The sequence below is a fragment of the Protopterus annectens genome, chromosome 9.part0 (genome assembly GCF_019279795.1).
Source record: "Protopterus annectens isolate FY-2018-M chromosome 9.part0, PAN1.0, whole genome shotgun sequence".
NCBI classification, from domain to species: domain Eukaryota; kingdom Metazoa; phylum Chordata; order Ceratodontiformes; family Protopteridae; genus Protopterus; species Protopterus annectens.
This window is the reverse complement of record NC_056743.1, coordinates 815,674,627-815,686,902: the sequence shown is the minus strand read 5'-3', so window position 1 is coordinate 815,686,902 and position 12,276 is coordinate 815,674,627. Positions and strand designations below refer to the sequence as shown.

Genomic DNA, 12,276 nt, shown 5'->3' with positions numbered 1-12,276 from the left:
CAAGGTCACCCTGTCTAGCTGGGTATTGACTACATTATTTTCTGCTTTGACAAATGTAGCACAGGCCTGAATTCAGAAATGTGTACACCCTGCAGTTTTCTGTGTTCAGAGACAGCCCTACCTCCGTGCTTTTACATGAAATTTTGCAGCACCATAGTGGGCTGAGTCCATGGCTGTACTAGATGCTAATGAGACAGTCCAGCGGAGAGGCATATGTTAATTAATCAATGTTTTCCCCCAGAACTGCCAGTGATAAAGCATTCATGCTGCTTAGCCGTTCGGAGAATGGCTCGGCTGTATAGATTAGCATGGCTGCTCCTGTCTGTTGAAATGAACACAGCCGAAAGGTCGTGTTCATAGAGGTAAGTGGTGGGGAATTTAGTGGTCAGGTAGTGTTTGGATGTATTTATGAAGGGTTTGCATGTGTTAGTGTATGTGCAAATGTGTTTCTGCCTGGGAGGTAGCAGTAGGGAGATTAGTGAAGGGACTAGGTTAGGTGCGTGTGTGTGCATGTGTGACCTTTAGTGGCTGCCATACTTAAACGCTAACCCCTAGACTAATGAGCAAAGCCTGCAACATTGAGTTGGGGAAAACACTAGTATCAGGGGTATGACTAAATGCGTGGTATAGGGAAACCTTAGCCTCTAGAGATATGACTGAAAACACTGGAGGGGAAGCACTAGCCACCAGAGATTGTACTATAATCACTTGCCTTAACATCATTTGCATATGATGTGGATTGAGGGGAATGTAAGGTGCCAGGCATACTATGTATTGTGTACTTAAAGGCTCTTAGTTGCAAAGTAATAAAGGAGAGCACAGAAGCACTAGCCACCAAGGATAACTCTTTAGCTATGTGCCTTAGTGGTACTTGGGGATAAGTGGGGGAGACTAGCCACAAAGGGTAACTTTTTATTATTGTGTCTTAATTCCACTTAAACTTAATGGGTTCAGGAGAACCATTACGCACCAGGGAGAACTATGAAGATGTGGATGGGGTGAACACTAGACACCATGGATAATTTTAATGAAAACAAAATATGGTGTGGTGAACAATTAGAAACAAAGAATGCTTTAAGTAGGGTGTTTTAAAGGCACTAAAAGTAATTCCAACCCTGTACTTCCCACCTTCCACAGAGGATGTTAGCCAGCTGTACCACTGCCAGACACCAAGCTGTAATGCAAAACACATTAAGAGTTAAAAAAAAACGTATAGTTCAAAGAGGAGAGGGCTTTGAACCTTGCACCCTTGCCACATGACACCTCAGCATTAACACGCTGAACTAACTGAGAAGTTAGTGCAGCAAGTTTGTTTGTTAACATATAATAAGGATGTTTGGCATTATTTAGTGCCTGCAACAGTTTGTGGCTTATGAGGGAGAGGGTTGGGGATCATTAGGCTTATCTGTCTACCTCATAGTGCAAGAAGTCAAGACAAAGCCAAAGTTAATAGTGAGACAAAATCGGGAGTGGAAGTTACTTAGTCCTCTTACAAACTTAGAAAGTTCCTAGTACAAAAGCATGGATTTACTGAAGTATTTAAGGTGTAAAACTCTCACATTTATGATCGACTGTTATCCATGATTTATGAGGGAGAGACAAGAGACATAGGGAATATTATCATAACACAGAGACAGATAAGGAGCATCTGGTGTGTGTGTGTGTGTGTGTGTGTGTGTGTGTGTGTGTGTGTGTGTGTGTGTGTGTGTGTGTGTGTGTGTGTGTGTGTGTGTGTGTGTGTGTGTGTGTGTGTGTATGGGAGAGATGCCTGTGTTAATGCAATGTGGCTGCAGCCACTGTTAACTACAGCAGGAAAGTGCTTATCTGCACTTGTAGTTGATGGTGATTCAGAGACATGCAGATTAGCAGACAATGAGGTCTTTCCTCATTGCATCTAATGTGTGTCTGAATTACAAAGTACTGCATCGTGGAAACAGTGCCTTTTTTAATACACCCCGTGATGTGAGAGGTGGGCATTATTTCTAAATTCCTAGATCAGTGGTGTGTGGAAAACCCAAAGAACATTCAGCGAGAGTGATGGCTACCTCCTTTAGCCTTTTTCAGGTATATATCAGTTGATATTTGTGCTGCAGTGACTTGGGCTTCTCTGCATGCTTCTTTGAAACTCTGTAACCTGGATGTAATCTCAAGGCGTAGGTTGACCTTCTTCCATCTTTTAGGTTATTTTGTCTGATGCCATCCAAGAGGAGAAGATGAGAACTCTAACTTCTCATTAAAGTGATTGAACTGGAATCATGTAAGCTATGAAAATTATTTACTTGCAATAATTATATGGATTTTAATGATCATTTTCTGCCTACTTCAACATATTGTCCCACCTTCCCTCCCCTTCCCTTCTTGCAAATGGTCACAAGCAGAGACTGTTTGAAGTGTTTTTTTTAGTTCTGCATGCCATTTAGAAAAGGTGGTATCCAGGATAAATTCAGTCTAGGGAGAGAAAGTGCGTGCATGTGTAAGTGATGCATTGTGAGAGGAGTCTGAGCTTGGGGAAGTGTTTTAGATACTGAGTAATTACCATCAGGCACTATTCATTCTTGTTAAAATGGATGAATATGAATTACGAAGGTCTGTTGTTATGACAAGTACATAACTTTTGTTTCCTCTTTCTAAAGAGCTTAATTTTGTAGAACTAGAATTTGAATTTACTTCTCTTTGAACCACCTGCTTATCAACTTCCTATCCTGGAGAGCATTGTTACTGCTAACGGCAACCTTGGCAAGAAGGATCTCAGAGCTGCATGCTTGACATGTAAAGAATTGTGCACAGTCATCTACAGTAACAGGGTGCCACTTTGAGCAAGCACCTTCTTTATTCACAGGGTAATCCTAGTATTGGCCTTGAACCAAGTGATCAATAACCAGTCTTCTAGCCTGAATTTTAAAATAGAGGCTTATGCATGTTGTGGACATGAAGGGGCACTTGAAGTATTGCAGTGATAAAACAGAATACCGCTGTCAACAGGACAAGTCTATGTCCTTTATACCAGGAAATGTAGTCAACCAGTCTGTAAACAAATGTTTTAATACGCTTAGCTAAATGTCTTGTTTTTATAGACATCTGTATTAAACAGTATATATAAAATATAGTATAGTGTGTGTGTGTGTGTGTGTGTGTGTGTGTGTGTGTGTGTGTAAAGTGACCATTGTACACATACAGTAGTAAAAAGCAAAACATGCCATAACAACACTTCCATTATTATTTTCATGCTGCATATATTCCACATAGTTCTATGTAATTTGCTTTTTCCTTGTTCTAAAGATCCCACCTCCAGTTCTCCTTTATAATATTCAGTACTTCAGTTAAGGTTTGTTTAGATTTTGATTTGTTTTCTAATAACTGTTTTTTGTTGCCAATTGCATTAAACTTAGTAAAGCCTTAATTTGCCTAGAATGTTGACAACCTATATCCCAGCTCAAACAAATCCTTACCTTAATTACGAACATTTAAACCTCTAGCATTTCTGACAAAGTACTGTGTAGGAAATTTTTAAAATCTTCTAACTTGTTACTTTCCTGTAAAACATGTTCCCAATTACCTGTCTTTCCCATCACACTTCAAGCATCTGCTGTTTATGTGAGGAAAATTCTCTGAAGTCTGCTTGGGATATAAAAATATCTATGCAAAGAAGTGTACCTACCTCAACTATCGCCCTGCCCCCCCCCCCCTCAGCTTTTAAACTGACTGATGGTCTTTCTGTTCTTTGAACTGGTACACAGTAACATCATGCCCCCTCCCTTCTACCCCAGCTATTAAATGAAAGAGCAACAAAAGGTCCATTATCTGGTGCTTCTGAAAGGCAGGAGTCAACTAGGTCCTGTTTCCGAGTCCCACCACTGCCCCTCCAAAGATAAGGGGCAATGTAGAGAGAAAAGACCAGCAAAGCGATAGGGAGGTTTGAATAGCTTTTTGTCTTCCTCCTACCCTTTCTGAGAGGCTAATAGGGCTTCTGTTTACTTAGTGATGCTCCATTTTAGATTGAAGGCCAGTTTTTCAGGCAAGCATGATGGGACAGTGCTTACAGACATTAGTAGGCAATGCTTGTGGAGGTATAGCTGCTGTCCTGATTTCACTTCCTGCTTGTTATGTATGTGTGAGGGGTTACTTTTTGATAAGTGCAACAAAAATGCAGTCTTCACACAGGCATGGATGTGTCATACACACGCATAAGGGTCCTAGATGGTGAATCTGGGAATCTACATTGTTATCCACAGAGACAATGGATGAGCTTGGCAGGCATGATTTGGCAGGTCTTGGAATACCAGTGGTTAAGCGCTTCAATGTTGTAATATGAAAGTGGAAGAGACTGCAAGCCGTTTGCTGACATGTGTAGGTCCTAAATAATGCACACAGATTCGTATAGGGCTTGATTTGGGACTGTAAAAATGTAGCACATTCTTTACACCTGCCCATAGCCAACGAGTAATTCACTCTCCCCCACTGGTGGTCAGTCTAGGTTTGATATGTCAGGGAAGAAAATCTTTACTGGAAAGAAGGGGACCACAGCAGTTTAATGAAAATTACTCTGATGGCAGTTGTGTGCCTCTATACAAAGTAAGTAAATAGCATTTGAGTGTCCTGATGTTATCTCCTTTCATTGTGTATTGTAGTTGAGTGTCAGTAAGTGTTTTAAATTTGTTTTGCTTACATGTCTTCTCTGGCTAACTTGTGTATTTTTTTCTCAGTGTGACCCAATTTTCTGCTTCAGTTGTATTCTCACTGCTAATATTTAATTGCTTGCCTTAAAGCTGTCTGAACCACCACCCTAAGATTTTGAGTTCAGCTGCTGCTTCAGATGATTGGGGGGACCACACAGAGGTGGTTGGCTTGAATAAGGTAATAAGATCTGTAACTGTACTGTGTGAACACTAACTGTTGGTTAAACTAAAAGGACCTGTTTTATGTAGCAGTGTGTGAGTATCGGAATCTGGTTGTTTCACTGTTTGTCCTGTTGCTAGTCACTTTTTGTCTCCCTTTGATGCTGACATGAGCTAGAGATTGTCCACCAATCTCCTTTATGAAGGAGAAGAGTCCTAGTGTGCTCTGTTGATCACCTTTCTTGGCTTACAGTTTAAACATAGGTGATTCCAAAACCAAGATTTCTGGCATTGCAAATGGAGGTATTACTGCTGCAGTAACAGAGAGGGCTTCACAGTTTAATTTTACATCTACCAGTTTGTCAATTTTAGATGTCGGGAGCATGAGAATTTTTATATTCTATATGCGATATTTAAAGGCAGATCTTAAATAAAAGTTATTGATGAAGTAAAAATTATTCCTTTAATTTGCAGGGGTTGACCCAACATTGCAGGAGGACCACAGAAACCAGATATCTACTTCAACATCTGCTCCCACTCAACCTGCTTCCAAATACCATCGAGGTCGTTCAGGCGGTACAAGGGATGAGCGGTATCGCTCCGGTAAGTGTAGTGTAGTATGTCCCTTAAAACAAAGCCTTACTTTCAATGTATAAATAATATCTAACACGGTCTGATGCAGTTTATATGCATAACATTTGATGCAATTTGTAGACCTTTGTGGGCTACATTGAAGAGAAGAGCCAAGTTTGATACCTGTGAAGAAGAAGGTTTAAAGGTTATCTAGTTAGTTTGATAGCAAGACTGAAAATGGAATCATTGCTTGTAAAGTGACTTCTGATAGATGTGAAAGCCAACAGTACTGGGTCACCTACTATCTAATGTTCCCGAATGATTTTTGAGGGTTTAATGCTCATTGTTCAAAATTCAGGAGAACACTTGGTCAGTTGTACCTGGCAGTCAAAAAAAAAAAAAAAAAAAAAAAAAAAAAACATTTCTGACAAGTGAATAATTTTGGTTGCTTTTCAGAAGCTTCAGAATATTGTAGATATGGGCAAGCCTGCGATTATTGAAGAAGAGCTGAGCTAGAGAGAGCCAAAGGTCTGGCTCGTGTCTTAGAACCCATTAAGTGCTGAGCCAGAACCAACCAAGAATGAAAAATGGAGGAAAATATAATAACTGTGATATAAATGTCAATTTTTTTTTTTTTAATGAAATTGCCATGGAGTACCAGGCTAAGCTAGAAAATTGAACAAGATTCATACTCTACCCTTAGGAGTTTCATTTTCACCTCATTTTGGCATATTAACTATGACATGTTGACAGTAAAACTTAAGTTGTTTTTTTTTTTTTTTTTTTTTTTTTTTTTATTTCCGATGTAGCAGCAACTCAAAGTATTCTAGGCCATTACTGTACTCTGTTTACAGAGTGGAAATTCAGCAGGGTATCCAGAGTGAAAGAAAAGTAAAAAGCAAAATGTCAGACCTTGTCTATAAAAGCATATGAAATAAAGCTACTGTCTCTGGAAAAGGCCGCAAGCCCAAACAGTTTTGAGATTTCATTATTTAACTTTCAGATAATAATGATGATTTCCCCCAAGCCAGTTTAGAATTGTAATAAGATATTGTGATATAAACACACCTTAGAATGCCATTCCTTCCCCAAGAAGTTCACCTCCACTCCATCCTGATTTACATGGAGCTTGACTACCTTTGTAACTGCACAAATTGTTGGCTTCACTCTATGTGCAGCAACAGAAATATTGCTTTGCCTGGTAAAAAAAAAAAAATCCATGTGGTTTAATGAACACTTAGTACACATATATTCTCCACGTTACTTTCACTCAGTCTTGCAAGAAGTGCACAAACCAGATAAACTATGTTCGCTGCCAAATTCTAAAAAGAAAAAAAAATAAACTCTGAAATGCTAGATTTCTTAACTGTGCATAGGAAACCTTGTCAGTTTCTCTAAGGCAATTTATAGGGTTGCCACCTTTTCAAATGCCCAAAGTGGGACAGTTTTTGTAGGAATGTGAGATTTTGCAGGACAAAACATACCCACAGCCAGTGCAAAGGACAGAACTTCAGTTTTTTACAGAAATAATAACTTATTTTTAGCATTTGAGTTGCTTATGCTGTTTCATATAATATTTGTGTGTTCCAGATACAAAATAACTGTTTTATGCAACTATTAAAGAAAATTTAAGAAATATTATTTTGTCTTAAAATCTCAGGACATTTGCCATTTTTTAGTTTTTTCACAGGACACAACTGCTGAAAGTGGGACTGTCCCTCGCAAAGAGGGACATGTGGTGTAACCCTAGCAGTTTACAGTTAAAAAAAAAGTACATCTTTAATTGTGAAGTTGTCACAAATATGATTAACAGGTATTGCCACTTCTCCTGCAACACACACATGGCCAAAGTCATTTAAAATCTTATTATTGTTCTTTTTCAGTCATCCTCCCCCTCCAAAAATTGATGGCCAGAATCTGTACACTTTTCATGTCTCAATGAAAATAAAATAAAAACATTAACAGCTAATGAAATTTATTTCAGTTTGTTGATGTTATGTATACACACTGACTCCAAAAAGCTATATCAGGGGAAAGAAAATGTAGGACTGCCCCCCCCCCCCCCCCCCACACACACACACACACACATACACAGGCGCACTCACCACATGTTTTAAGAGGTGCATTTAGAGATGGAAAAGGAAATGGCAGCTCAAGAAATAGATTTCAGTTACAGCACACAGACTTAGTGCCATGAATAGGCTTTTATTTTTGTTTAAGTATCAAAAAAAAAAAAAAAAACACGGTAAAGCAAATAAATCAAGCCGAATTTAATAAATATTTTGCACTTTTATGCAAAAAAAGTGCATACAGGAACTTCGTCAGAGTGTGTCCACAAGATAATCAGGTGAACTTCTAAAGCTAAAGTACGTTCTGTAACCAGGCACAAGTCACATTTGCTTTACCATCACGGTATTTTGTTTTTTGGTTTGTTATGTTGATGGATGGTAAGTAGTGTTTGACTTGTGTATCCAGTGGAGATGACTGATTCTCCAAGCTCATTTTTTAAGGATCTTTTGTGTGCACTCACTTTAGAAGAAGGTTCAGAATAAAAAAAAGTAGTTTTCAAACCCTTATCACACAGATTAGGAACAAATCCAAAACCAGTGACAGATTTAAACTTTTATAGACTTAGTTGCTAGAACAGATTACGCATTAACATGCCCTTTCTGTAGAATGTAAACTCTTAAGTTTCAAATGTCTGCCATTATTTAGTGACTGCATTCTTTAATAGTTGACTAAAAATCACTTTGAGAACCCGGCCAAAAATATATGGCAAAATCAGAGGCAGTTAGATATATGTAAGACTACCTCATTGTATAATTATATATAATTGTAACAACAGCCCTAACATACTTCTCAACCAGTCAGCTTAAGAAACCGATGCAAACCCAAAAAAATGTAGCTTTGAAAGGTCAAGAATTCTGACATTCAGACTTATTATTTAGTGACTGAAATCCTCAGTTTTCCAGAAAAATACCTGAAGCAAAATCAGGGACATATAGATATTGAAACACATGCCTTGCTCAAAAAAAAACACATCAAAGTTGAGACGTCAGTCTCTGAACTGCACAAACTCCATTTTTGGCACACTGACATTCCACTTATATTCAGCCTTCCTCCTCCTTGTATTCAACACTAAAGTAAAAACAAACACCAGATCTTCTAGTTCTGGAGACTTTTAAATCCCATCTCTCTTTCTATTCTTTTAAACATGCTTCCTGGCTGGTAATGCACCAGCTGCCACTGTAGTTTTAGTCAACAGGATGACATATCTGATGCAAGTGAGCCTGATAGAAAGCACCTAGTGCCTACAAGTTCCAGCTGTGTCCAATACTTAAAAAAAAAAAAAAAAAAACACAAAAAGTGAGCCATTCCTCATTAACTTGCCAAACCACAGGCCTGGACACTGGACCTGTACTCAAGCTCGAGCTTGGCTTACCTACACATAATATTATAGCCATTTCCAAATGTCTGCCGGTGATCGATTCCAGTTTTTTTCACAATCCTCTTGCCAAGCCTGTTTATGTTTGATTGTTCATATATGTCATCCTAGTTTAACAGGACTGTGTACAGCAAAACATTGAGAAGTACGTTTAGCCTGTATTCACTAATCAATTAGCCAGAGGCTTGTGTTTTTAATGAAAACAAACCCAGAGAGAAAGGTAGTCCTTAAGACACTCCTTCTGGTAGTTTTGAGTTCTTCCCCTTCCAGCGTGGCAACTAGGCCTTTGACATATTGGAACTGTAAAATACTGCTCTACTGGTCAGGATATGACTAAACAAAAACTTCATCTTGACCTCAGGTTTTCTTTCATGAGTTGAAGAATTGCAGCATATAACCCAAAGTTTTATAACTAAAACTCTTAAATATTACTATTGTGGTTTAGAGAGAGAGTGAGTAGTCTACTTTTACGTCAAATCCTTAACCCAGTAACCTTTTCAAATTCATTATTTTTTATATAAGTAATTATATTGCTCTTATTTTCCCAAAAAGAATGGTGTTTTCCACTGGTCTGCTTGCATGTACTAGAATTTCAGTATGTCTTTTTTGAAATAAAAAAATAGCTTAAGATAGCAGAGAGTATCATTTGCTTTATTTACGTATTTATGTACAATTGGTAATCTAGTAAGCAAACTTGGTCCAAGGACCTTTATTGTTGGTGACTTCGGCCACGAGGCTGATAATTTCATTTACATGTATATCACGTGTGGGCAGTAAAAGGCTTTGTTAATACAAACGTAATATAATATGACATGTTATTTTACACCACCAGTTATTTTACATTTTCAATTATTTGCAGTCATTTATTAGATTTGGTACTGAGCTAGAATAATTTTAGTAGGATCGCTCCTTTGTTTCTTATGAGAAGTTGCCTTGGCAGGAGGAGGGAGGTTGTTAGCTGCCTGGTAGTTTTAGAACTAGAATGAGATTTGTATGTAAACACAGAGAAACAAATATTAGAATTCAAGATGGATAATTCTGCAACCCTGGAGTTCTGGGATGGAGCTGTCAAAGGCAAATTTTAGAAAAGAACTTTAAGTACCTCAATTATGCCTCAGCTCCCTCTTCATTACTTTTTCTGTGTTTAATTCTTAATCATATTTTTATTGGTTGCTCTTTTTACTTGAATTTACATATTATTTGTTTACAGATGCCAACTGTGACTTGTTCTAAGTTGTCATCTTTTCACAGTGATTTAAACATTATTTTTCCATTCTTGTTGCAGTCTGCTGCAATTTCACAAGAGTAACTTTTTCTTCAAAATAGTAGTTGAAGGCATACATCTCAACCTCTCAGTGCAAGAAATCTGGACAAAGCCAGAAAAAATGGGGGGGGGGGGGGCAAAGCCCAAAATAGGGAGTGATTTTAAATATTGTTCCTATAAATTTATAAAGTTGCTAGAATGACAGATTTTACAGTGTTCTATATTTTCTGAAGGATATGAAGTCTGAAACTCCAATGTCTGTCATTATTTATTATTATTAAATGACTTCAATCATAAATGATTTGCCAGAAGAACACAGATTTTATGAGAAACAGACCAAATATAAGGGGCAAAAATCTGGAATGTTGACAGGTATGGTTGAAGGCTGAGTACCTCTATGACCTGAAGATAAGCAAAAAGTTTCACTAAAGTCAAAAAACTTCCACCACTGAGCCTGTCTTACTGAAAGTTGCCAGTGACCTTGATTTTTCCTAGTTTCAGAAATATAAGTAGATGTTGCTTCCACCCTGCCCTGTAGCACTGCTACCTCGAAAGAAAACTATTTTGTCACTGTATTCAAGTTGTGCAGTTACAGAGCCATTTTATCCATGATGCATTCTGTGTTGAAATTTCATTAATGGTTGAAGAGGAGACCGAGAATAAATAAGTGACCTATCTGTCTGTTTGCTTGTATTTCCTAGACTGAAAGATAATTTAAATTTAGTAAGCGTATATCAGTTGGCCATTTCTTTTATTTGGGTTGATATCATGAAACCTAATGCTTTTTAATGCTGGTTTTGTACTTGAAATAAGCTGAGATTCAGTATACCTAGAATCAGTTGTCTTCATTTAGAATTGTGTGCATTTTTAATAGCAAGTTTGAGTTGCATTGCAGTAATGTAGAACCGTGTTTCCTGCTGGCATTCCTTTGGTTAACAGACAGTGGTGATGTCTAGGCATTTTCTGTTTATTTAGCATTTTATAACATTCTGCTGATTTCTTCTACATTCGAGAACAGATGAGTTTTATGTACTTACTGAAATGTTTTTATACACTGTGGTAGAAATGATTTACCTTAACACATTACAATTCATTTCATCCTCAATGACTTAAGCCAGTCTTTTGATGAAAAATGTGTTCCTAAAACAGCTGTCATTCCATTATGTAATGTCAGCAAGTCTTTTATTTGCTTCTGTGCTTATAATTGTGTTTTATGCAGACGCTAAGCCATTTCTTTGAGTATTTCAGGCCTCTTCACCTGCTGCAGCATTTCTAGCAGTTAGGGTACTCCACCACTACGCAATGTGTTTAGATAATACTCGGGTCAATCGATTTGTTTGTGATGGGGCTAGCATAATGGTTAAGGTCTTCACCTCATGAACACAAGACACAAAGTGCAGCCGGGTTTGATTCTGACCTCGGGTTATTGGCTAGGCTTAAAGTGGCTGTTCAAGCAGTTAGCCTGGTATTCACCTATGAATCTGTGTTCTTTGTCTGCATCACCTGCAGTCTTGTTCATTTTTGTCCCTCTTGGCTATTTTCCTTTTTAATCCACCTGCCATATTTATTTGCATCTACTTTACTAACTAGCTTAAAACTTTTGAAGTTATGTTGTCCTATCTCACCTTCATTTTTTTATGGTTGGGTTCAGAACCGAGCATCGGTTCAGACTTGGCCACATACTGAAGCTCGAGAGCTTTCACTGGCTCGAGACTATACCCTATCCCATGATGCCTAGCGACAGTTACCCAGATGTCATTTGCTGCTTGCTGCTTCGAGATGGCTTTTCGCTGGCTCTGGCAAGTGTTTGGTTTATGTGATTAGTATATAGTTTTTCCGATACCTTTTTTGGAAAAAATCTTGTTTTTCTCTACTTTAAGGCAGTGTAGTCTACTTTGGCAGTTTAAGTCTTTACTGTTGGTTTTTCGCTGGTTTTAGCGTTGCTTGTGTACTCCGCCATTGTCGCAGCCTCCTTTGATCCTATCGTCGGCTTTTTTAGTTGGTCCTGAACTAATCCGTTTAAGTTAGAGGATTAATTTTTTGTCCCTTTTTATTTTAGCCCTTTTTTCTTAGTTACAGGGCTTCCTTCCCCTTTCTACATCCTTTTCTGAGGTTTCGAGAGACGTCTCCTCTGGCTAGAGGAGATCGTTGTTTAAGTT

General features: G+C 38.1%; 1 protein-coding gene across 3 annotated transcripts in view; it reads left to right on the top strand.

Moving 5' to 3' along the window:
• Positions 1-12,276, top strand: part of DIP2B (disco interacting protein 2 homolog B) — a 2,678,679-nt gene that overhangs the window by 1,081,129 nt on the left and 1,585,274 nt on the right. For all 3 annotated transcript variants that reach the window (XM_044083475.1, XM_044083472.1, XM_044083474.1), the window contains exon 3: positions 5,310-5,438. In XM_044083475.1, the coding sequence (XP_043939410.1) occupies positions 5,310-5,438 (129 nt within the window). The remainder of the gene's footprint in view (positions 1-5,309; positions 5,439-12,276) is intronic.